We start from the raw sequence: 27,397 nt of genomic DNA on the forward strand, positions 1-27,397 counted from the left end.
ATTCAACGAACCCTCTTCCTATTCAACATGAATATATTTCTTGGCAACCAATTCAGCAGTCTCTTGAAAGTTTTGCGCAGGTACTACAACATAATTAAAATGAAAATTGTTAATAAAAGTATAATCACATTAAAACGCATCTATTTAATAAGAAAAATATATATAATAAATAACGTACCAGTTTGTGCATATCATAACGTGTAAATATTTTTGTAAAATAACATATCGAGCCAATTAAGGAAATATTTATTGGCAACCAATTCAGCAGTCTCTTGAAAGTTTTGCGCAGGTACTGCAACATCATCAATATTGAGATTCTCTTGAATTGCAAAGGGTTGGTACATACACATATTAAATAACCAATCACATGAATCACATCTCCATGTGGATCCATTGGTCCAACAGTGATTTGTAGGAATAAATCGTTCATGTATAAAAGCCTCAGCATAACCCACAACAAAAGAAAGATTTGAAATCTTCCATTTCAGTCATCCCACATACAATGCAAGATCCAGAGCGTGGAACGACTTTGATTGATTCCCTACATGAGACGCACATACATGGATCGAAATTAGGATCAAAATACGTGTTGCAAAGAACACATTGTTTGGACTGAGCGCAAACAATTTTTTTGATCTTCATAAAGTACGAACGACTTTATTTAATAAACTGCATGAAAACAATTAAAAAAGTATATTAAAATTAAAACCCAAAAGAAAGAAATATAAATAGTACTAATATGTATATATAAAAATAATTATAAATATAAAACTATGCATATATACTTATAATAATCTATAAGAAATGATAAAAAATGTAATATGAAACTGTATAATACGAACATTGTGCACTTTGTAATCGAATGGTGGAAGATAAAAATGAAATGAACATTGAGGGGTTTATATAGTATTGAAAATGAACTTAATTCTATGGAAAAATTAAAAATTCAAAAGATTTATATATTAGTAAATGAAATCAAATCAAACAAATAAAGGAAACAATCCAAAATAAAATAAAATAATAACTTGTGGAAAAAAATCTTGCAATATAAAAACATTAAATATGAAGATACGATTTTTATTTTTTACCATTCAATTTTGAATTAAAGTGTAAATTAAATCAATCAAAGATGATATGAAGGAATCTTGAAATATTAAAGATTCCTTTATATTGGTGATTTGATATTTTATTTGAAATATTAATTGACAAATATAATGCATAATCCGGTTTATAGTTCAAAACATATTATATATTAAATATTGTTTTCAAAATATACCGACAAACTACTGCATTTAGAAAACAATTTATTGTCCTAACAATTGCGGGCTGGAGATCACAAAAAATTTAGAAAACAACAAATATGCTTTAAATTATTAGAATATACTGCATTTAAATTGTTAAATTTTCAAATTTCAAAATATTGCATATTTATTAAATAGTATAATTACTTTTAATTTGAAATATGGTATAATAAAAATTATATACAAACAATAATGTATATTTATTAAATAGTTCAATTAAAAAATAAAACATTTTTTTTATTATTATTTTTAACGGAATGGATATTCGAATATTCTAAAATATTGAAAATTATAACAAAAAAAAACAAAAAAAAAACAACAACAACATATTCCTTTATTTTAATATTTTAGAATTTAAAAAAATATTTTTTTATGAAAATTATTTGAATATTCGTAAAAAAATTGAGTTTCGTGATTATTTTTCAATAAATATATTTTGAAATACTGAAAATCAATGTTATTAGAACCGGACCGGACCGGCCGGTCCGACCGGTTCGACCGCGACCCGCCGGAAAACCGGTCCGGTCTAACCCCCAAACCCACATAAATTCAAAACCGGGGTCAACAACCAGAAACCCGGTCTGACCGGGTGGAACCCGCGACCCGGCGAACCGGCCGCCGACCCGGGTTCGATTCCTAAACGCTGCGTTTTATATATATTTTTTTTTAATACTTTTATCAAAACGACGTCGTTTTGATTATTAGGTTTAAAAAAATAAAAAAAAAATTGAATTAAAAATCACGTTAAACATTGAACAGACTTGTCAAACAAGTCTGTACTGTACCTATTCTGCCTTTCCCGCACCCAGCCGCCGCCCAATCCTCCAGCCGTCAGCCACCGCCGGCCGCCGCAAACCACCAGCCACCGCCGGCCGCCGCCAGCCACCGCTGCCCTCACAACCTGCCGGTACCCTCTTTCGTGTAGATGAATCGTGCAATTTTTAAATTCTTTTGTTTAATCATGTGATAATAATTTTGTTTAGATTTCAATTCTTCAAACAAATTTTGTTTAGATGTGAATTTAAAATTTCTATTTACACTTGTAGTTTTTTCACCATTTAATATTGTATATATCAAATTATGTTATTTTCTAATACCATATCTATTGTACAAGAAATAATTTTAATGCAAAAGAGTAAAGACATTAACGATTTGATCTGCGTTCATTAATTAATTGAAATATTTTTTGAGTATCGTATTCAACCGTGAAAATATTAACTTGTCTTTTTTTTTTTTTCCCTTAATTTATTAGAGACTATGGCTGAGCTTGAGAGTAATACAATTTCGTCACAAGCAGAAGCTTCCTCAGCTACTTCAGTTAGGAAAAAAACGGACGCGGCATGGAATTATGTTTCCGAGGGAATAAGTGCAGAAGGAAAAAAAGTGCTGATTTGTTTGTTCTGCAACAAAAAAAATAAGGGTGGAGGTATTAACAGAATGAAACAACATCTTGCCGGAACTATAGGAAATATTTTTTCTTGCAATAAAGTTGACCCAGAAGTGCGGCTCAAAATAAAAAGGTCATTGGATTCTAATGCAAAGAAAAGTAAGGAGAAGAAAGGGGTGTTTGACGACTCATCAAGTGAAGGTGATGACATTCCTACACAAAAGGTACCGTCAAAGGGGAAGAGAAAAGCCTCTAATGGGATTGAAGCATTTTGTCAGAAAGATCTTAAGGTAACTCATTCTTCTCAACCTTCTATTAGAGCATGCATGCAAAATAAGGAAAGGTGGAAAGAGACTGACTTGGCCATTGCGTTATGGTTTTATGATGCATGTATCCCATTTAATGCTTGCAATTCACCTTACTTTCAAGGTGCCATTGATAAAATAGCTAACATGGGTCTTGGTTATAAACATCCTTCTTTTCATGCTTTGCGGGTTAACTTACTGAGTGATGCTAAAATGCATGTTAAGTTGATCATAGATTCTATGAGAAAAACTTGGGAGGACACAGGTTGCACTATAATGGCAGATGGGTGGACAGACATTAGACAGAGGTCTTTGATTAACTTTTTAGTTTATTGTCCAAAAGGAATTTCATTTGTCAAATCTGTTGATGCTTCTGATATTTCTTCAACTGCTGAAGAATTATGTAAGTTGTTTTGTGAGATTGTGGAATGGGTTGGTCCTCGTAATGTTGTACACATGGTAACAGACAATGGAGCTAATTATAAAGCTGCGGGTGGTAAGCTTGCGGAGAAATATCCTTTTATTTTTTGGTCGCCATGCGCAGCTCACTGTGTGAATTTGATATTTAAAGATGTTGGAGAGCTGGAAACCGTCCAAAGTTTGGCTATTCTTGCTTCAAAGGTGACTGTCTTTGTCTACAATCACAAGGTGACATTGAATTGGCTAAGAAAAAGAAAAGGATGGCGAGAAATTATCCGTCCTGGTGCGACCCGTTTTGCTACTACCTTTATCGCTTTACAAAGCTTACATGCGCATAAGGATGATTTGCAGGGTTTGGTCCTTAGCGGTGAGTTTAAGAAATATTCGTGTTATGAATCTAAGGTGATCAAACTGAGCTATGCCGTATTAAAATCAATACACACACTCATGCACTCAGATCACACACACACACACAGAAATTAAAGAAGAACAATGAACAAGAGCAAGTTTACGAGGTTCGAACTCGGTGTGAGTTCTACATCCCCGGGAGCAGCACACTCCAATCCACTATATTCAGAGATTTATACAATTACACATACACAGCAATTAGATCAGATCATGAGCACAAAACCAGCTCAGATCTTATAGAAACCCTACCCAAACCCGAAAGGTGTTTCTCTCCCTCTCTGCTCTCGTGTTTCCCAGTATAATGCACTCTCTCTCTAGTGTTGCTCACGTTACCCTTTAGCTCAGCAGATACCTTGCTATATATAGCCCAACCGAGGCACATGATCCCATGTGCCTTCCTATTATAGCAGCCAATGAGAGCTCTTTCTTTTCCTCCAAGAATCAGCCCCACTTACCATCTACTGTGCAGCTCACGTGACCATATGCATGTGCAAATCACATGCACAATCCCAAGTGGATTAAGTGCCATAATCCGCAGATTAGAACCATAGTCTAACAAATCTCCACCTTGGTTCAATCTGCAGCACCTTGTACTGCTCCACCATGCTCTTGAAAGCATGCAGCCAGGATAGAATCCTGTTTTAGTTCTCCTCATCCAAGTCTTGAACTTGCACTAAGCTCAAACAATATTGAAACTTAGTAATTGGCAATGCTTTAGTCAAAGCATCTGCAGGATTCTCTTCTGTAGCTATCTTCTCCACTTTAATCTGACCAGAAGCTACAATCTGTCTAATAAAATGAAACTTGATAGCTATGTGCTTTGATCTCTCATGAAACATTGGATTTTTAATGAGAAATATAGCACTTTGACTATCACAGTGTAAGATGATCTCCTCATCCTTTCCAGACAACTCCTCCTTGAATCCCTTTAGCCATAATCCCTCTTTTACAGCCTCAGTAGCAGCCATATATTCTGCTTCTGTAGTTGAAAGAGCTACAACCTTTTGCAGACAAGATTTCCAACTCACAGCTCCTCCATGAACTGTGTAAATATAACCAGATAGAGACTTCCTTGTATCTACACAGCCAGCATAATCAGAGTCTACAAAACCTTGCACTGCAACACCACCTTCCTTGCATCTCTTATACATAATTCCCAAACCACAAGTACCCTTTAGATACTTCAACAAACTCTTCAAAGCAATCCAATGTGCCTTACCAGGGTTTGCCATAAATCTGCTTAATATGCTCAAAGCATAAGCAAGATCTGGCCTTGTTGACACCATACAGTACATAATGCTTCCAACAACATTTGCATAAGGAATATTCTGCATATACTGCTCTTCCTCTCAAGATTTTGGCTTCTGATTTTGACTTAACTTAAAATGAGCAGCCAAAGGAGTTCCAACTGGTTTGGAATCAATCATACCATACTTAGAAAGAACCTTTTCTAAGTACTCTTTCTGAGATAAAAATAACTCACTCTTCTTTCTATTCCTTTTAATATCAATGCCAAGAATTCTACTTGCACTACCCATGTCTTTCATTTCAAATTCCCCTTTGAGTTTGATCTTGAGGTTTCTGATCTCTCTAACATGTTTCCCAATGATCAACATATCATCAACATATAGGAGAAGAAGAATTTGATCCTCACCTTTTGATCCATTCTGATAAACACAACTGTCATAACTGCTCTTCTCAAAGTTTATTGACAGCATGAACATATCAAACCTCTTGTACCACTGTCTTGGGGATTGTGTCAATCCATATAGAGACTTGTGCAACAAACACACCATGTCTTCATTACCATTATGAAATCCCTCAGGTTGTTTCATATATATAGTCTCTTCCAACTCTCCATGAAGAAAAGCAGTGGTGACATCCATTTGTTCAAGTTCAAGATCAAACTGAGCTACAAGAGATAGTGCTATTCTGATTGAGGTTTGCTTTACCACTGGTGAAAAAATCTCATTGAAATCTATGCCTTCTCTCTGAGTGAAGCCTTTTGCGACAAGCCTTGCCTTGTATCTTGGCCTTTCAACACCAGGTATTCCAGTTTTTAATTTGTAAATCCACTTACAGCCAACAAGTTTTTGATTCATTGGCTTTTTCACCAGTGACCAAGTGTTATTCTTCTTGAGAGATAACATCTGCTCTTCCATAGCTTTGAACCAATGCCTATTTTCAGCACTTTCAGTAGCTTCTTTGTAGCTAGTAGGTTCACTCTTGCTTGCCTCATTTGCAACTGCAAGAGCATATGCAATGATATCTGCATATCCTAACCTGTTAGGCACTTTCTTTTCTCTTCTAACTCTATCTCTTGCCAACTGATAATTTTGAAGATTATCACCTTCAGTTGATTCTTCCAATGTCTCTTCCACAGGTAGTGTTTCATCCTCTAAAGTCTCATTTTCTGACATTGGGGCAGGATCAGCAAACTCCACCTCAATTTGAGCTCCCCTTATATCAGCACTGTCTGAAGATGATGCCTCCATTAGCAAAGGCATTTGATCTTCATTGAAAGTCACATCTCTGCTGATTATGCACTTTTGATTTCCTTTTTCTATGCACCAAAGCTTATAGCCTTTTACTCCCTCTGGATAACCTAGAAAAATGCACTTAAGAGCTCTAGCTTCCAGTTTGTCCTGCCTCACATGTGCATAAGCTGCACATCCAAACACTCTCAAATGATCATATGTAGGAGGTTGACTGGTCCAAATCTCTTGAGGAGTTTTAAATTTTAGAGCAGATGAGGGACTTCTGTTTATGAGATAGCAAGCTGTAGTGACTGCCTCACCCCAAAACTTCTTAGAACAACCTGAACTCAACAGCATGCATCTCACTTTCTCAAGTATAGTCCTATTCATTCTCTCTGCTAAGCCATTTTGTTGAGGTGTACTCCTCACAGTTCTGTGCCTTGTAATGCCAGACTCTTCACAAAATTTATTGAAACTTTCTGACACAAACTCCAAACCATTATCAGTTCTAAGATGTTTGATTTTCAGACCAGTTTGAGTTTCTACCTTTTGTTTCCATGATTTGAAAACTGAGAATGCTTCATCCTTGGTTTTCAACAGATAAACCCACACTTTTCTAGATTTGTCATCAATAAGTGACATGAAATATCTGCAACCTCCCATAGTCTCAGTCCTTGAAGGTCCCCACAAATCAGAGTGAATGTATTCAAGATTGTGCTGAGTTGTGTGAATAGCTTGACTAAACTTCACTCTTTTTGCTTTTCCCAAAACACAATTTTCACAAAACTTTAGCTCTTTAATCTTGCTTCCATCAAGAAGCTTTTGCTTCACAAGCTCTTGCATTCCTCTTTCACTCATGTGAGCAAGCCTTTTATGCCATAAGGTTGTATCATCCAATACTGCAACATCAGCTGTATTGGTTGACACAGAACCATCTAGGAAGTAAATGCCATTTCTCAAAATTCCCTTCATCACCATCAGAGATCCTTTTAGGATTTTCATCACTCCACTTTTAGCTCTCATTTCATAACCAGCTTCATCCAACATACCAATAGATATAAGGTTCCTTTTCAAAGCAGGAACATACCTCATTCCATTTACCAGCTTCTTCTGACCAGATGATAGCTTCAAGTTTACAGCTCCAATTCCCAAGATCTTGCAAGCTTTATTATCTCCAAGAAGCACCATTCCTTTCTCTAATTCCTTGAGATCTTGAAACCATTCCTTGTTTGGAGTCATATGAAATGAGCATCCAGAATCAAGCACCCATTCTCCACCTGAATTTGGGTATGATGTTACCAAAACATCTCCCTCTTCTACATAGGTGGCAGTCAATACATCAGCAGATTCATAACCATCAGATGCTATAGATGCATCTCCTTTTTCACTGAAGTTTGAGTCCACTTTCTTCTGAGTTCTTTCTGGACAGAATCTCCTAATGTGGCCTTCCTTTTTACACTTGTAGCATCTTCTGGTTTCTTTGTTAGGTTGTCTAGATTTAGATCTAGATTTTCCTCTGCCTTTCCTTTGGTCCTTCTTCTCTGTTCTTCCTCTCACTATGAGACCATCACCATTTACATTTGAGCCCATTCCTTGCTTCTTTTGTAGCTCCTTGGAGTTTAGCACTGACTTGACCTCTGTCATAGTGAGTGTTTCCTTTCCATATAGCATTGTATCTACAATATGCTCATATGTCTTTGGTAATGAACTGAGAAGAATAATAGCTTGATCTCTGTTGTAATCATCAAAGTGCTTTCTGATTTCAGTGCCTTCTTCCATGTGAAGTGTGTACAGCTTCTTCTTTAGATACAATCTATTTGCCAGAGATTTCTTCATATAGATTGACTCCAATTTTTCCCAAATAGCTAGGGCAGTAGTTTCCTCTGAAACTTCCCTCAACACCTCATCCCCTAGGCTTAGAATCAGAGCACTGTGAGCTTTTGATAATATCTCTGGAATTGCCTTTTGATCTTCAATGACAGCTAAGGATTTAGGATCTAGAGCTATTGAAGTACCTTGATGAACCATTAAGGCCTTCATCTTTATCCTCCAGAGTGTGAAATCGTTTTCACCATTGAATTTCTCAAATTCAAATTTGGAGGAACTCATCTTCTTCAAATCTGAGTCTGTGATTGTATTGAAAGTGTAGATCTGAATCTGCTGATGCACAACTTTGACTTTATCAGTCACCTTCGATCAGATCCACGCTCACCGCACCACTTGTTATGAATCTAAGGTGATCAAACTGAGCTATGCCGTATTAAAATCAATACACACACTCATGCACTCAGATCACACACACACACACACAGAAATTAAAGAAGAACAATGAACAAGAGCAAGTTTACGAGGTTCGAACTCGGTGTGAGTTCTACATCCCCGGGAGCAGCACACTCCAATCCACTATATTCAGAGATTTATACAATTACACATACACAGCAATTAGATCAGATCATGAGCACAAAACCAGCTCAGATCTTATAGAAACCCTACCCAAACCCGAAAGGTGTTTCTCTCCCTCTCTGCTCTCGTGTTTCCCAGTATAATGCACTCTCTCTCTAGTGTTGCTCACGTTACCCTTTAGCTCAGCAGATACCTTGCTATATATAGCCCAACCGAGGCACATGATCCCATGTGCCTTCCTATTATAGCAGCCAATGAGAGCTCTTTCTTTTCCTCCAAGAATCAGCCCCACTTACCATCTACTGTGCAGCTCACGTGACCATATGCATGTGCAAATCACATGCACAATCCCAAGTGGATTAAGTGCCATAATCCGCAGATTAGAACCATAGTCTAACAATTCGAAAGTGCAAAGAGCTAAAGAAGTAAAACAAATTGTATTGGATGAGAAATTTTGGGATAATTGTTTGATGATCGTGAAGATTATGACACCCTTGATACGCTTGTTGCGGTTGTGCGATACTGATGAGAAACCATCCCTGGCTTATATATATGAGGGCATGCACAGGGCACGTTTGGGGATTATGAATATTTTTAAAAATAAGAAAAGACTCTACACGCCCTACACTGATATTATAGACAGGAGATGGGATCTTATGTTGACAAAAGATCTCCATGCAACAGCATATTATTTGAACCCTGCTTTTCAATACGATCAATCTTCTTACTGCAAAAAGCCTGAGATTATGCGGGGAGTGCTCAATGTGTTGGATAAGGTGGAAGGCGAGGAGGGACTAGCAATACTGGATGAGTTAAGAATTTTTCGAGAGCGTGAGAAGGGCTTTTCTCGTCCAAAGGCAATTGCTTGTTGTAAAACCACTAGACCAGGTAAATATTAATTTATGATGCTATGTTTTTTACTTTTTATGTTTAAAGTTTTACAATTATTGCATTTGTACTTATTTTAATTTATATATATACTAATTTTAATAATTGATATCAGATGAATGGTGGAGATTATTTGGTTTTGATGTGCCAAATTTGCAAAAATTGGCTATAAAAATCCTTGGTCAAACTGCTTCCTCTTCTGGTTGCGAGCGTAATTGGAATGTATTTGAGCGCATCCACACAAAGAAAAGAAATAGGCTTGAGCATCAAAGATTGAATGATCTTGTCTATGTTCACTATAATTTGCGGTTGAAGAATAGGTGAGTTTTGCAATATTTCAATAAATTATTTTTGTATTTTATTCCTCAACTTCATACCATTGCTTATAATTTGCTAGGTTGGCGAATTCTAAAAGATCCTATGATCCAGTTGATTATGAATCACTTGAAAAAACTGAATTTTGGATTGTGGAAAAGGAAGCAGAAGGAGAGCTTGACTTTGATGAGCTTGAGAACATGTTGCTAGAAGAATTCCCAAGAGATATGGGAGAATCAAGTGCACAAGGTTTTTTTTTCTAATGTTATTTAGTTTTGATGATGATGATCTGAAATAGTTTAAAATTATATTTGAATTAGTTATTTAAAACAATAGTGTTCATAATTTATTGGCTTGAAGCGAATTTTTATGTATGCATGTAGATATTGGAGAGCATGACCTGGATGAATATCAAATAGAAGATGGAGATGGAAATCGAGATAGAGATGGAGATGGAGATGAGGACGAGGATGACCTTGATGAGTGAGGGTGATTATTATGAGATGATTTTATTTTATTTTAAAATTTATGTTCAATAAATATTCTTGGATGTTTGTGACTATGTTCATTTTAAGTAAATTGACTAGTTTATATGTTTTAGTTTTATATTTTAAATTTTAATTATGTGATGAGGATGATTTTGATGAGATACATTATTATTATGGGTAGTTTTTTTGGATTGAAGTGAAGTTTTGTATATGTTGTTTAATGTTTTAAATTTTTATTTGGATGTAATTATGTGTATATAAAATTAAAAAATAAATAGAATAAATAAAAAAGTAAAAAACCCGGGTTGACCCCGGTTGAACCGGTCCAACCATGACCCGAATGCCTCGCCGGTTTAATGTCCGGTCCGGTTCTGATAACATTGCTGAAAATATAAATAACATTTTTTTATTTCGAATTTATAAAATATTAACTTTGGAAATAATATATATACATGTGGTAATTATTAAATGATTGTGTAAATGTAAAATAGGAAAGAACTTAAAAACATCCATAAGTAAAAATGCCACCTAATCAATTGAAGGATCCACCTAATCAATTGAACTCCAACTAAGCAATTTTGACAAATGACATCATCATTTGCCACATGTCAATCATTGAGGGCATAGATCATCTTTTTATATTATATTATATATAGATATAGATTTTGCACTAGGAAAAAAAACAGTAAAAAAATGAAATTGCTTTTGTTATTCAATTTATGGTGCATTGTGAATGATTTATTGTCTTTTAAAGCTTTTGCAAAGTGCTATTATTATTTTTCAAGGGTGCAAAGTGAAAAATGTTCAATTTCAAGTGTAAAGCGAGATTAAGCCAATTGGGCTTTATTAGAACGTGGGCCATGGGCATGGCCCCGCTCGCCATGGTCTGCTGAGGGGAAGGGCTGTCATGAATTTGGGGCGTTTACATGAGATTGTTTAGTTATTGCAAAAGATTTTCATCTACAAAAAAATAAAAATAAACAAGAAAAAAGAAAGTGGATTGTGTGTAGTTATTTCCTATTCTCAGTATCTCTTTAAAGGAATGAGATTATATACTTGATAAAAATAGCACGCGGTTTTTTTAACAAATAGAGCCACACTTGATTTTTTCCCCTATTTAAAAGCCTCCGGTTGGAAAATAAAATACACTTCCGGGCAGACTCGCAATACATATTGAAGATGAACAAGTTCGCTACATTATCTCTTTTAATTACGGCCGTGGCTCTAGGGCTTGTCGGCCACCGTGCGGATGCGAGGCCGCTGGTGGTTGGCGACGCCATTCAGCAAAAAGTTGCTACTCTACTGCCGGAAAAGTTTGTATTCGGAAAGCTGCCGCATATAGTAATACCTCCTTCTGGTCCGGCTCCCGACCATAATACCAATCAACCATCGGCTCCATACATAGTCCACCAAATATTGGTTTAGGAAAGTTACATACATTTTTTTAAAAAGAAAAAAAGAAATTTATGTATGTCTCTCTCTAGTTTGAATAAAAAAATTTGTTTACATCAGATTATAATTATTGTTTACATCTACGTTTGTTTCATCGATTCAAATATATTTGCTGCAAAAAAAAATTAAATTAATAATAAAAAAATATAAAAAGTGACAGTTATTGTGGAACAGATAAAATATTATATTTCATTGTATTGATGTAAGCACGTTTTGCATATACAATTAAGTATAGATCCATGAAGATGATTACCATGTTTCTAGTTTCAAATATGTATATTTCCACCTAATTTTTATTTTGCAATTTTTTTATTTGAATACAAAATACAAAATAAAATATAGTTCATTTATATTACTTTATAGGGCTCGTTCGATTGCTTATACCGGATTAGTTTGTGTTAGTTAGCCAAATGGCTTGTAATATTCAAAGTCATGATTAAACAAATAATTGGTTATGAAATTAATGAATTGTGTTGAGTCTTATTCCTATTAGATATAAATTAAGTCTTATTCCTGCAATTTTGTTGTCTTCGACCAGATTACTGTCTCATACAATAATATTATTGTCTCTGGCCGTAATATTACTGTCTCATGCAATAATATTACTATTTGGGACAGTAATATTAATAACATTGCTATTCGGGAAAGTAGTATTCATAATATTACGGTTCGGGACAGTAATATTACTGTTTGGGAAAGTACTATTAGTTATATTACTGTTTATGACAGTTTATTAGTAATATTGTTGTTCGGGAAAGTAATATTCATAATGTTATTGTTCGAGACAATAATATTAGTGTTCACGACAGTGATATTACTGTCACAAACAGTAATATTTGTAATATTACTGATTTGATATTCAATATTACTATCTCAGACAATAATTTCGTTATTAACACAGTGATTTAGAGAGGAAAAAAAAAAGTTTCAAAAAAAAAGTTCAGGCGGTCAACAGCGGTTGACCGGCCGGAAAAAAAATTCAGACAAAAAAATAATTCAAAAAAAATTATTTAAAAGTTATGAAAATGGAGGTTAATGTGATACATTTGTTCAAATCCAGGTTTAATGTGCAATATTGATAAAATTAGATTGTAATGGATGGAACTCATGAATATAATATTATGCAGAGTATTTTAGACAAATGACATGAGGATGAGTTTATTTGGAATACTGTTTTTTTATCTACATCAATCTGGATATAAGTCCCATATGATTGGCCTATTTGCCCTAATTCATAAAGCGCAAATCTGCAACTCTTTAGTTTCGATAAATACCTTTTAACGGCCAATTTATTTTCAAAATAAATAATTATTATTTTTGAATAATATCCTTGAAAGGAATGAGGATGTGTCGAGCGGATTTTGGACAAGATATTTTAGGAGATCTATGCAAATAAGGTAACAAATTAAGTATAGAAAAGAGCTGTAGTGATAAATAGTAAATACAATAAGGGGCAATATGCAAACACCCTTCATTGATAATTTAATTCTTGATAAATCCTTTTTTTATAAATGATATTTGAGATAAATCCAATGGGTTTGAAAAACCATATATGCCCCCACTAACTATTAATTAGTATAATTATTTAATTTAAAAAAAATTACACCCATAATCTACACCCAAATCTTCTCCTAAAATTATTCACCACATCACGTTAATTCAGTTTTTTTTCCCTTTTCTTTTTTATTTTGTTTAATGGTTTTCTTTATTTTCATTTAAAATAAAATTTTGTAATTATATTACTATTTTTTTTTCGGTTGTTTATTTTAAATTATTTTTTTTCTTATTTATATTTTTCATGTTTTTTATTTTAATTTAAAAAATTGTTTTATTTTTATTTTCGTTTTTTCATGTTTTTTTTTTAATTTCAAAGTTTTTTAAAAATGGGTTTTCATATTTTCTTTCCAGTTTTTTTAAATAAAAACTACTCTATATAAACATGAAAACCACTCTATAAACATGAAAACCACTATAACAACTATATAACATGAAAAATACTCTGTATAACAACTATGTAAACTTGAAAACCACTCTTTATAATAACTATGTCAACTTAAAAACCACTCTGTATATACAGTTAAATAAAAATATGTACAAAAATTATTGAAAACCACTATAAAATTGTTGAAAACCACTATAAATTTATCAAAGACAAAGCCTGACATTATGAAAACTACTCCGTATAAACAACTATATAAACATGAAAACCACTTAATATAAAACAATTATATAAACATGAAAACCACATTATATACACAACTATATAAACATCGAAAATCACTATGAATTCTAACAAGAAAACATCAAAAATTTTGCGAAAAAGAAGCTATAAAACCACTATAAAGGACACCGTCTTCTCTCCAATGAACCCTAGAGCATAGTCCGTGTAATCATTTTATTCTCGTTATTTGAAACGTAAACCACTATTTGAAAAGACCATCATCTTCTTTCTCCCATTAGCAATTTCGTCAAAAATTTATTAAGAACAAAAACATTCCAAAAATTAAAAGAACAAAAATCAGCCGTTAAGAAAAAAACATGCACATAATGAAATACAAATCAAAATCTTGTTAACAATTGAAATTACGATTTATGAACTACAACATAATTTTTCATATTGGAACACAGACGAACTGACAACAATAAAGTAATATCAAATTCATGTAACATGTAGGGAAAAAAAAATGTGAGAATCGTAATTCCAAATGCCAGTCTCATAAAGAAGATTGCTAATCAGCTATCAATTGACTTACACAATCCCTCCCCTGAGAATGGGGCAAGGCACACGCAAATTATTAAGGTAAACACATAACAGCAAACTGAATGCAAATTGAAAACCGATGAATTTTGAAATTACGGTTCGGTTTGACAAAAGTTTAAACATAAAAAAAGAGTTTTTTTTGTGCCAGCAGTTGTTTGAAAAAACAGCAGAATTAGAAACGAGAATAAAAAAAAGCCATTACAAAAATATTAATTTATAAGAATTAATAGCGTTTATCACAATATCGTTATCAAATAGGGATTGCCCCCACAAATCCTAAAACTATTGAAAGATGATTGAAAAGACAAAAAAATTACCTTTTTCTACCACCGCATATATTTAAATTTTTTTTACCCCGCATCTATATCGCACGGCGACGGTGAAGAGAGAAGAAATAGGGACGGGGGCGGGGCGGCGCCGGTGGGGATAGAAGAAACAGGGGCGGAGGGATGAATAGAAAAAAAAATGAGAAAATCAAATTAGAGAGAAAAAAGAGATACACGGTTATTTATGTTCAATGAACGAAATTTGTGGGTGTGATTGAGAACGTGATATTAAAGGAGCAGATACTACGCATATTTATATTCAACCCTAAGATACGTTATAACAAGGTAAGGGTATAATTGTGATATTTAATTAATTTTTATTAATAAAAAATGTTTTGGATTTATCTTAAAAATAAGAAATAAATTTGGACCCATTGTAATTGCACTTATATAATCAGGGAGTTTTGTCAAATTTTCCCATACAATAAACCATAAAAATAAATGACCCAATTGATTTCTTATTTAAGAGCTCTCGGCTAGAATATAAAAATTATCTTGCTATATATAAAAGCCCTCTGGAAGAATTTCGTGTTCCTATCGCCTTCCCTAATCCATTGGACCTTACTTCTTTGTCTCCAGTAAATATCTTCATCATCGTATAAATGTTCTAACTCTTTGTGCAATTGCCGGATTGCATCTCTATTTTCCTCAGTATGGACCCCGGACTTCAGCCGATGTAGGTCTTTGTGGATTCTCGCTATTCGTTTACGAGGGTGGTTGAGAACATCTTGCTTCCATCGCATAAACGCCAATCTGCAGCCCTCTGTTTTGTGAAGAAGCTCATCTACAGGTTCAGAACCCCTATCTTTCGACCACTCATCTTTAACCAGCTCTGCACATTCATCTTTTCGGATCCATCTAGCTTCGAAATGGAATGGGTGTCGACCTGTGACCACGTCATTTTCCTCCGGCGGCTCAAGAACTAACATTAACGGAATATGATCCGACCCCGCCAGTTGAAGATGATGCACTTGAGCTCTCGAAAAGTGAGACATCCATCCATCATTTGCACAAACTCTGTCTAGACGACTACGAACCGTGTTAGGAGCATTCCGGTTATTGGACCAGGTAAACATAGAGCCATGGAAGCCAAGATCTGAAAGATTACATTCGGTCAGTGCGTACGGAAAGCTGCAAGTTGCCCTGGATTATACCGTAGCCCCCCAACTTTCTCTGTATTACACAAAATAGCATTATAATCTCCCCCCACAATCCAAGGCAAAGTGCGTTGTACCTTCAAATTGCGTAGCAACGCCCACGTTTTGTTTCGCTGATCTCGCTCTGGAAACCCGTACAGGCCTGTAAATCTCCACTTGCTAATAGATTGGGAACCGTCAATTTCTACATCTATGTGATTTGCGGAAAAAACTAATGAGTTGGACTTGAACCTCTTTTTGCCATAATAGAGCTAAGCCACCCGACATTCCAATTTTGTCTACTGCTAAACCATTTAAGTTCCATTTTTTCTTCAAAGAGTCCACTAGAGTTGAAGTTGCTTTTGTCTCCGAAAGAAACACCAACAAGGGGTGGTAACGTCGGAAAATATCTCCGATGGTGTGAAGTGTCAAGGGTACCCTGAGCCCTTGACAATTCCAAAAAATGCAGCTCATTGCGATCGGCGGGACTGCTCCGCAGTCTCCGTCGTTGAACTCATATCCTCATCACGTAGGTACAGATGTGGTTTCTTGCTGCCCTTGTTTCGATCCGGGAGATTAGAATCGGAGGCCTTGTTCTTGCGGCTCTTACCGGAACTGGAAAGCTTGCGCCGCACACTTCGGACCTCTTCTCCTCTTGTATGGAATTGAATTGGGTTGTTGACCAGAGCAAGGTCATTCACTTCATCTCTAGTTGATGTTGCATGGAATCGTGGAATATTTTCCTGCCCCGCCGTTTCCACTGGTAGTGGTGAGTAATTGAAAATATTCTTCCCCCGCGGACTGGGTCGAGAGAGTCCACTTTCTTGCAGCAGATTCCTCGACACCAAAGGCTGCAATGGAACCCGTATACCCTCTGTGTCCCTAGTCGGTTGTGCCTTCATCCAAGTGCCATACGGTAGGTGGTCACCAGGGTCTGCAAAATTGTCTTTGTATCGCATCGGGCATTTGTTCTCGCCATGCCCTAGTATTCCGCAAAGAAAGCAAAAATTCGGCAAACGCTCGTAGGTGAAATCTATCCAAGTTCTTGATCCATCCATCGCATTAAGGTATATTCACCTTTTGAGTTTGCGGGTAACGTCGATACGAACTTTGACCCTTCAGAATTGTGCTAGATCCAAGTTTTTGGAGTCCAACAGTTGGATGAACGTCCCTACACTGTTCCCAATCGAGGTGACTACCGCTGTAGTACGCTGATGGAGAGGAATATGGTGGAGTCGAATAAATATCGTCATGGAATTGATCTCCATCTCACTAGCGTTGTCACCTTCCTTTAATACTTGAAAGACGAGGGCATTGCGGTCAATAATCCAAGGGCAGCCCTCTTGAGCATTCTGAAAATCTCGAACATGATTGAAGTTGATCACAAACCGATTCGTACCCAGCGGATGGAAATTGCAGCCCTACACCGGTTGAAGAAGGCGTAAAACGTTGGATTTGATCGTGTGGTGTGACATTTCCCGCTCTGTGACTACCCTCCCAACCAGGCGAAGGAGATTCGCAGAAACCCTAGTTCCTGGAGAGTTCTCAGCCACCATGACTCCTGCTTCTTCTTCTTCGGTTAGGGTAAATTTTTTAGCCATCATATCTGATATCCCTTCCATGATTTGAAGCCGAGTGTGATGAGATGGGTGATGATGATAGAGTGTTAGAGAGAACCAAATGCGGCAAGAAAATTGAGGAAAACTGAGAAAATGAGGGGGCAGGGGAATAGGATAAACGAAAGAAAACACAATATAGAATAAAACCCTAGAGACGAAATATTATACGGCAAATAAAAGACAAAAGAAAATTAAACAATCAAATTAGATAAGATAAACGCTAATAAGTTCTGATGATCTGAGTTGGTGAGTAGCATCCATAGTGAGTCCGAGGACTAGGTTTTCCACAGCCTCTCATGTCGAGAGAAAAGTTATTTTTCCAATCATGGATTCTGGATTCTTACTTTAGTACAATTTGTTATCCTATTTAGAAAGAGGCTGAACACGGTTAATAAGATTCGCGATAAAAGGGGAGTTTGGCAGGAGAACAAGAAAGACATTGAACAAGTTATCTCTGGCTATTTCGAGGAAATCTTCCATTCTGCTTACCCAGAGCAGAGTGTGATGGATGAGGTGATTGATCATATTGTTCCTAGATTCTCCGGTGAGGCCTCTCAGACGCTCTCTCTTCCTTTCACTGCGGATGAGGTAACCCGTGCTATATCCCAAATGTCTCCGATCAAGTCCCCTGGCCCTGACAACCTTCCCGTTCTTTTCTATACTAAGCACTGGCATATCTTAGGCTCCTCCGTTATCAATTGCGTTCTTGATTTTCTGAATAATCATAAGCTTTCTACTCGTATGAATTTCACTTTTATTGTCCTTATTCTTAAAGTCAAAAAACCAGAGAAAATCATTGAATACCGCCCTATTAGCCTCTGCAATGTTATCTACAAATTCGGGTCTAAAGTTATCGCCAGCCGTCTTAAACCTATCCTTAACGACATCATTTCTCAAACTTAGTTAGCTTTTGTCCCGAAACGCCTCATAACTGATAATGTTCTTGTTGCATACGAGATTAATCACTTTATTAAATCTAATTCTAAGAGGTGTACCAATTATATGGCACTTAAATTGGACATTAGTAAAGCTTATGATCGAATTGAATGGGGTTTTGTGAAGAAAGTTCTTGATAGGCTGGGCTTTCCCGACAGTTTTATTCATTTAATTATGCTTTGCCTGTCTTCTGTTACTTATTCTTTCTTTTTCAATGGATACCAGTTTGGGTTCATGCGTCCGGCTCGGGGACTTCGACAAGGGGACCCACTATCTCCATATATTTGTATATGCTGCACGGAGGCACTCATTGCTGTGATCAAAGTTGCGGTCGAGCGAGGTGAGATGAGAGGTGTTCGGATAGCCCCTATTGCGCCAGTGGTTTCGACCCTATGCTTCGCCGACGACACACTCATCTTCAGCCAGACAACTAGCGAGGATGCTCAGACGCTTCGCCGGATACTTGTCTCATATGCCTCAGCCTCGGGACAGGTTATTAACCTTGAGAAGTCCACAATGGTGTTTTGCCCGACCACTCCCCTGGAAAGAAAAGACGAAATACATTCCATTTTTGGCTTTCACATTGTTGAAAAGCACGATAAATACTTGGGGATGCCGTTTTCCATGGGAAAGTCAAGACGGGAAATCTTTGGTTTCTTACGGGACATAATTTGGTCTAGAATTAAGGGCTGGGGCGAGCGAAACCTATCACGAGCAGTCAAAGAAGTTCTTATCAAAGTCGTACTACAGGCGATCCCCTCATACGTTATGAGCTGTTTCATTATTCCTCAAAATCTCATCTAGGAAATGGAATCCGCGATTCAACGATTTTGGTGGGGTAGTGGAACACGGAATTCAATGGCTTGGGTTTCGTGGAGGAAGCTTTGCAAATCTAAGGAAATAGGAGTAATGGGCTTTCGTGATCTACATAAGTTCAATATGGCCTTGATAGCAAAGCAGACATGGAGGGTATTGACTAATCCGGATCTTCTTTTGGCGCAACTTCTCAAGGCACGATACTTTCCTAATGGCAGTATTTGGTCGGCAGCGGAAGGCACCAGGCCCTCTACAACTTGGTGTTGTCCTCCTAAGGTGAGACCGGCACTTCAATGTGGAACCAGGGTTAGAATAGGAAACGGAGCGGACACCTCAATATGGGGAGACCCATGGCTGTTGGGAGACAGCAACTTCAGAATCTACACCAAACGCCCTATTCATACGTGTTACCCGGACAAGGTAGGAGACTTAATCGACATTGACGCTCGTGCTTGGAAATCAGATCTTATTGAAGAGGTTTTTTGGCCGGTGGACAAGGAAAGAATCATGGTTATTCCCGTGGGAGGCATGCTGACAAAAGACAAAATCATTTGGCATTTGTCGAAGACGGGTCAGTTTACAGTAAGAACATGTTATCAAGCTTTAGTGTCACAACAGTCAAGAGAACGACGCAATCGTGATGCAGAAGACAGCTCATCGAGTGGAGAGACAAACATAATATGTAAATTTATATGGAATCTGAAAGTCCCCCCGAAAATCAGAGTCTTCTTGTGGCGTGCTTGCCTGGATATTCTCCCAACAAATGCGGAATTGTTTCGTCGCAAGGTTAGCTTTTCCCCTTACTGCTCCTTCTGCACAAACGAGTGCGAATCCATTATGCACGTTATCTGTCAATGTCGAGGGATGGATGATGTGTGGAGATCTCCTCCGTTTAATCTTTTCTTTACGGAGGCTTTCTCTTCTTTTTGGAACTGGCTCGAATTTCTTCGAAAATCACTAGGGAAGAAAGATTTTTTGCTGGCGGTTGTTATTAATTGGAAAGCATGGGAACTTCGAAACAATATTGTGCATGGAAAAGAAGCGCTTAATGTCCAAGAGTTGGTGGGCTGGAGTATATCTTATCTCCACTCTTTCACAGTACAAATCTTCGTGAGGTTGGGGTCAATCGGCGTCATGGTTGAACCCACCTGAATGAGTCATAAAAATCAACACAGACGCTGGTTTTCCTCCGGGTAAGGGTTTTTTATTTAACTGCGATGGTGGCTAGGGATTTTATGGGTCGATGCTTATGGTGGAGGGTCAATAGGATCGTTGGTCGTCCGTCTGTTGAAGCTGGGGAAGCAAGGGCTGCTCAACGAGCTTTGTCCGTAGCCTTGGAAATGGGATAGTCTAGGGTAATTCTAGAGCGTGATTGTAAGAGGGTTATGGAAGCTCTAAAAGCAGGAGATGCAATCTGTCTCCCCTTTGGTACTTCATAGAAGACTGTTTGGATATGGATAAATCATTCAATTATTGTAATTTTTCTTTTGTTTCGAGACAAGGCAATCGCCTCGCTCATGCGTTACTTTTCTCTACGAATTTCGTAAGTTTGGAAGGCTCTTGCCTAAACTCTAATTTGGCATTGATAGCCTAATAATATGTTCTTTTGTTCTAAAAAATAAAATAAAAATAAAAGCCCTCTGCAATAGAATTTTTCATGAAGATAAACAAATTTTTGGTGTATGCAACTCTTCTAATTGTTGGAAATCTGCTGTGAAAGTTGTAAATAATTCGTTGGATAGACAATGTGAGGCGCAGACTAGGTCGCTCTCTTAGGACGAATTTCATGATCCCTTCTGGAAGAGGTGCAATAAGGTCGCAATCGTGTTGCCTATGGGATACAACAGTCCAGCCTATCTCGTTGCTGTAGCTTCACAAGAAACCGCACTATCAAGTGAAGCAAGAAGCTTGCACCCGACACTTACAAGAACTCAAAAGATAACAATTTAGTAAGTAAAGTGGAGAAATTTTTTGCATGGAAAAATGAAATCAGCATAGCTCCTTTTATATGAACAAAATTGGGGTGGTTTTATTTGTGATGGTAGAATTAAAATCATAATAATTGACTTTGAATTTAAAATTTGAAGATTGATTTGTAATTTTAAAAAAGGTATGCAGCCTTTAAATATAATTTAATATTGGGTCAAAACATTGAAGTGAGGTGACTTGAAAATCAATTTTGTAACTGACAAATCTTCACTTATTTTATAAGATATTCCACATTTATTTATAAAATATTCCAACAATCCCCCACTTATTTTATAAATAAATTTAAAATTAAAAAATTATAAGGTTTTGAGTTCTTAAGAGAATATTATGCATAATGAAAGAGGGCAATGCTTTGAAACCTTCACTTAGTACACTATATTTCTTGTACTAGAATCAAGGTAGACTTAGCCTTAAAACATTGATCCTTGGGGCGCATAGAATTATAATGCACACATAATATTCGAGTGTCCCGACTAAGCTTCTTAAAGCAGACACATTAACGGCCTTGGGCTTTACCCCATTTTTTGTGAGTGCTCTAGAGAATAGCCTATAATTCTCATAGAAAGCGGCCCCACTTCCACACTCACATAGGTGAATTCTATCAAGAATTTTTACGTAACTCCAACACCCCACCCATTCGGACTATAGAATTCCTTAAGAGATCAAAATCTCATCCTCACAATTCGTTACGAGTTTTATTAGTGCACACGCATCATAGGAATGGATTATAAAAGTGTGCACTTTTATCACAATCAAGTTGCTTTCAGATTCGTTATTCTTCGCCTAGTTCTTAGGATCTCTAGTCTCTAGGCGGTAGTATTCTCATCAACAACTTTTACAATTCTTTAGGCTTTAGTCCAATCTCCTTCGATACTATTAAGACTTTTTCTCTAGCTAGAGATTTTGTAAGCGGATCCGCAAGATTGTCACATGACTTCACAAACTCAATGGTTACAGCACCATTGTTCACATATGACCTCACACTGCTGTGTTTTCTTCTAATGGTTCTTGATTTACCATTGTAGAATTTGTTTTGCACTCGGCCAATCGCAGCTTTGCTATCACAGTTTAGCAAAACATGAGGCATTGGCTTTTCCCACATTGGAATTTCATATAGTAGATCTCGCAACCAACTTGCCTCTGTTGGGTTTCGGGCACGTGTACGCAGCGGATAACAAAAATTTTATGCGAATTAAACAACTTTAAAACACATAAGCACATGCCCGATAATTGAAAACAATTAATTGCGTACCTTTGCGCTTCCAGCGAAATTAAAACAACATACATTGCGTACCTTTGCGCTTCCAGCGAAATTAAAACAACAACATGCTTAATTACTTAATCGAAATTAAATCAATTAGCATGCTCGCGTTTAAATCAAATAATCATGCTCGCAATAATAAAACCAATTTCATGTAGTCACATAAAATCATACAAGTTTCTTATTAAAACGAACATGCATATATTAATTTAAACGTAACCGAATCGAATGACAATAGATTCGAAACATTACCTCTTGAAGCGTGAGGTAGGCGCACTAAGCAAAGCTAGATTGCCACGGAAACCAATCCGTGCAATCCGGGGCAGCAACGGCAATGATCCGAGCTACGGCGGTGCATGTGATTCACGCGCAGAGAAGATGGCTAGCTGCTCTTCCCACTCCTATTGATCCAACCTGTTTGCTGATCTGAAATTACAGCCTTGCTCCGACTTCAGTATCTCCATGCGTATTTACTGGATGAAGAATTCCTTCTGGACGATGGTAGATTTATGAGTCGTGAAGCTGCTGTCAAAGTTTCACGTCCATCGGATGACCGGTTGATTTATGGCGAATTTTCTCGGTGGGCAGCGCAGAAAATCCGAGAGCAGTTTTTCGGAATTGCCTTCTCGCATCTTCGATTCTTCGATCTTCCTCCTCTTGGATTTCACCTCGTATACTTCGATCTACTAAACACGTGGCACTAGACACGTAATAGTCAGAATAACGGAAGAAAAGAAAGAAGGAAAGGAATACCGAAAGAGATCGGCCAACGGGTGGCCGATTCCGGCGAATTTCCGGCGACGGCGCGGTGGTGGTGGCCGTGGGAGAGGGTGGCTGATCGAGAGAGGCAGCGGCTAGGGTTATGAACGTGTGTTCTCTTAGTTGTGTTTGTGCTAGACCTATAAATCAAGTATTTATATGTCTTGCATAAAACCCTAACGGGCTTAAGTTGGACCGGGCCCAACAGCTTAAGCTCGTTAGTTCTTTTACTCGCTCGTCTCTCTCAATTCAATGATCGGAAAATTGCAACAATTACATTTTCGGAATCATTATAATATCCTCGTCATTACGAGTGTCAACTCTCATTTTCCAACTTTCAAAAAGTGGAAACCCTAGTTCAGTGCACTTTCTAAATTTGGAAACTTCCCGATTTAGAAAGTTCACTAACACGTTCGCCTATTCTTTTCCTTTTCTTATTCTCATTCATAATTCCAAATTATGAATGTTGGATCCAATCATATTGACTTCCAATCATGCAAAGATAAACTATTTTATCTCTGACCGTTTATTCAAAGATCTCATGTACACGAGCAGTGTGACCCTCGATGGTTCAGGTGTAAGCTAGCCGTGGGCCCACAACCCTTTGTGGTCAAAACTCGTCCCCTTAGAGTTACGATTAAGATGAAACTCGTTTCACCTTAATCACCCAACGAATCAAGATTGGCGTCTAGCAACTACGCGTCATGATTCCCTAGATACAAATGAAGTGCCGGCAAGAACCTTCAGATATAGTTAACGTACAGTACGGTCCCTTCGATACATATGTCCCGATCGAACTAGAGGCATTGGTTCATCGAGACCTCTTTATATGTTCGATGACGGTGCGATCGTTCCAAGTGTTGTAATCGTCACGTGCATGACTTAGAGAATCGAATTCTCTAATCATCACTTAGTCAGCTCTGGCCAGAGACTTAGAATGATTACAAACTTTCAGAACACACAGGACATCCAAGACTATTCTAGCGATCGAATCCCCGACTACAATGCACAGACTTCCCACTAGATTTCGGACTGCACGAACACTGGCCCTTGGGATGGTCCTCGGTGGAACTCAGGGACAGGTCACGATACAGCTGGTCCTCTAGTGAAGTCACGGTGATGTCTAGGTCATAAGGACTAATGGTGTACAACTATACCATAGATATCTCTACTCGATTATTGGGAACCACTTAGAGATTTCTAGGGTGAGGGAGTTCAGTGAACTCGTCAACTTACGAGCACCCACTTATGCATGCCGATATCACAATACCGTTTACTGATGAGATGCAGTACACATACACTAAGTGCTAGTCTTCTAATGGAAAAGGCCGATATCCTCATTGGTGGCGTAACCCTTCGACTAGGAACACGTTTAACAGTTATAATACTTAAGTAAATATCTCACGATCCTAACGATCAATTACTAGTACTTGTAATAACTGTAAGGACTATATCTATGCTTGTGACAAAGGGACAAAGATATAGAATGCCAAGGTGTTTTATCATTAATACGAATAAAGGTTCGTTTATTACCATAATAAATACGAAAGACCACAGCCAAAAGTTGGCTTGTTGGTCACCTACTCTAACAGCCTCTTCACTGGCTGAGGCTAGTGCAATCAACTCAGCCTCCATGGTGGATTTTGCTATAATATGTTGCTTTTTTTAGCGCCAACATATAGCTCATCCACCTAATGTAAACGCGTAGCCGTTCGTAGAAAATGAGTTATCAAACTCAGTATTTCAATCAGCATCACTGAAACAGCATCACTGAAACCCTCAACGATAGTAGGATGTGCTTTATAAAATATTCCGTAGTCCATGGTTCTCTTAAGATAACCCATGACTTTCCTCAAAGCTTCCCAATGTTCAAAACTAGGTCTATGTGTGAATTGACTCAGCACACCAACAGTATAAGCAATATCGGGCCGTGTACAATCAGTTGCATATCTTAAGCTACCAATGATACTCGCATATAATTTTTGATCTACCACATCATTGTCACTTAAAGTAGGACGCAATTTAACAACATTATTAAAAGGAGTGCACATAGAATTGCTATCAAAATAATTATATTTTTTCAAGATTTTTTCAACATAGTGACATTGATCAAGACATATACCTTCCTTTACTCTAGTTATTTTCATGCCAAATATCACATTAGTTTCACCCATATCTTTCATATTGAAATTACTTTTAAGTAAGGCTTTAGCAAAATTCACAATTTCCATAGAAGAGCCAAAAATAAGCAAATCATCAACATATAAACATATAATAACATCCAATTTTTCTCTAGACATATATTAAATACATTTATCACTCTCATTGCATTTAAAACTACTAGTGAGCATACAACGATCAAATTTCTCATGCCATTGTTTGGGAGCTTGTTTTAGACAATATAAAGATTTAATCAATTTGCATACTTTTTTCTCATGACCAAGTTGAACAAACCTTTTAGGTTGTTCCATATATAATTCTTCTTCTAAATCACCATGTAAAAATGCAGTTTTCACATCCATTTGATGACTAATTAAGTTATGAATAGATGCAACAACAATTAACATTCCTATGGATGTAATTCTAGTCACAGGAGAAAAAGTATCAAAGAAATATATATCATCTTTTTGTTTAAAATCCTTAGCAACTAATCTCGCTTTATATTTATCAATAGAACCGTCAGGATTAAGCTTCTTTTTAAGAATCCATTTACAACCTATCGCATTGCAACCGGGAGGTAATTCAACTAATTTCCAAGTCCCACTAGAAATTAGAGAATCCATTTCATTATTAATGGCTTCTCTCCACAAATCAGAATCAGGGGACGATAGAGCTTCATTAATGGTCATAGGATCATTTTCTATGTTATAAACTAAATAATCAGGACCAAAGTCCCTGTCAATTCTAGATCTCTTACTTCTTCTAGCTTCAATTTCACTAGGTTCTTCTAAGTTCTCATTGGTGATAGTGATCCTAGATGAACTAGGTTCATCTATAGATTTATTATTACCCCCACTATTTCTCAATTTATAGGGAAACTTATCTTCATGAAATATGGCATCTAAAGATTCAATCACAACATTATTTTCTAAGTCAAGAAATCTATACGCTTTACTAGAATCAGCATAACCAAAAAAAAATACATTTATAAGCTTTAATTCTTAATTTAGGAATTTTAGGATCAGAAATTCTCACATAAGCAAGATAACCCCAAATTTTAAAATAACTCACATTTTGTTTTTGGTTTTGCCATAATTCAAAAGGAGTAATTAAATCATGTTTTCTAGGTACTCAATTTAAAACATAATTAGCAGTTAAAACAGCTTCGCCCCACAAATAATATGGAGCATTTGAACTAGCGAGCATAGCATTAGTCAAATTAATCAAAGATCTATTTTTTCTTTCAGCTACTCCGTTTGATTGAGGAGAATAAGGAGCGGTGACTTGATGTACGATCCCTAAGGATTCAATATGAGATCTAAGGCCAAGTGAATCATATTCTTTACCTCTATCAGTTCGAAAATACTTGATTTTTCTTTCAAAACGATTTCCACTTCTATAATAAAAATCACAAGTTTTTCAAAAGCATCACTTTTATTTTTCAAAAGATGAACATACCAATATCTTGAAAAATCATCAACAAAAGTAATAAAATATATTTTGCCACCTCAGGTTAAAATACCTTTGAATTCACAAATATCAGAATGAATTAATTCTAAAAGTTCGGTCGTTTTATCAACTTTAAAATGAGGTTGTTTAGTGATTTTAGTCATACTACAATATTCACATTTTTCAAAATCATTATGAAAATTAGGTAGCATACCTATTTTACTCATATTTTTCACATATTTACTATTAACATGACAAAGGCGTGCATGCCACATATTAACACAAGAAGAAACATAAGCAGAAACATCATTTATTTCAACATTGAGTTTAAGCATGCAATC

General features: G+C 36.6%; 2 protein-coding genes and 1 long non-coding RNA gene across 4 annotated transcripts; 1 reads left to right on the forward strand and 2 right to left on the reverse strand.

Annotated features, from left to right (window-relative positions):
- Positions 1–2,167: 2,167 nt before the first annotated feature.
- Positions 2,168–10,561, forward strand: LOC105976966 (uncharacterized). Its single transcript, XM_088812054.1, has 7 exons — positions 2,168–2,208; positions 2,554–3,815; positions 5,687–5,696; positions 9,125–9,589; positions 9,705–9,909; positions 9,987–10,153; positions 10,288–10,561. Exons 2-7 carry the CDS (start codon positions 2,559–2,561, stop codon positions 10,389–10,391), a joined length of 2,208 nt encoding a protein of 735 aa, XP_088668180.1. The 5' UTR covers positions 2,168–2,208; positions 2,554–2,558; the 3' UTR covers positions 10,392–10,561.
- A 3,389-nt stretch (positions 10,562–13,950) lies between these two features.
- Positions 13,951–15,138, reverse strand: LOC148765604 (uncharacterized). 2 transcript variants are annotated; one of them, XR_016029227.1, is made up of 2 exons: positions 14,923–15,138; positions 13,951–14,290 (listed from the first exon to the last, which is right to left on the reverse strand). It is a non-coding gene; the product is annotated as an uncharacterized LOC148765604 (long non-coding RNA). The 2 variants fall into 2 exon arrangements; XR_016029226.1 differs by having other exon boundaries at positions 13,951–14,294.
- A 269-nt stretch (positions 15,139–15,407) lies between these two features.
- On the reverse strand, positions 15,408–16,007 carry LOC148765605 (uncharacterized). The gene has a single exon (XM_088811823.1). It carries the CDS (start codon positions 16,005–16,007, stop codon positions 15,408–15,410), a length of 600 nt encoding a protein of 199 aa, XP_088667949.1.
- Between the last annotated feature and the right edge of the window lie 11,390 nt (positions 16,008–27,397).

The sequence above is a fragment of the Erythranthe guttata genome, chromosome 13 (genome assembly GCF_056151865.1).
Source record: "Erythranthe guttata isolate IM_541 chromosome 13, IM_541, whole genome shotgun sequence".
Classification (NCBI taxonomy): Eukaryota; Viridiplantae; Streptophyta; class Magnoliopsida; order Lamiales; family Phrymaceae; genus Erythranthe; species Erythranthe guttata.

Excerpts from the sequence above, each read along its gene's own strand:
- LOC105976966 (XM_088812054.1), top strand. The coding sequence starts at position 2,559 with ATGGCTGAGCTTGAGAGTAATACAATTTCGTCACAAGCAGAAGCTTCC. Across the intron at positions 9,910-9,986 it reads AATTTGCGGTTGAAGAATAG|GTTGGCGAATTCTAAAAGAT; the intron begins GTGAGTTTTGCA and ends ATAATTTGCTAG. Across the intron at positions 10,154-10,287 it reads GGGAGAATCAAGTGCACAAG|ATATTGGAGAGCATGACCTG; the intron begins GTTTTTTTTTCT and ends GTATGCATGTAG.
- LOC148765605 (XM_088811823.1), bottom strand. The coding sequence starts at position 16,007 with ATGTTTACCTGGTCCAATAACCGGAATGCTCCTAACACGGTTCGTAGT.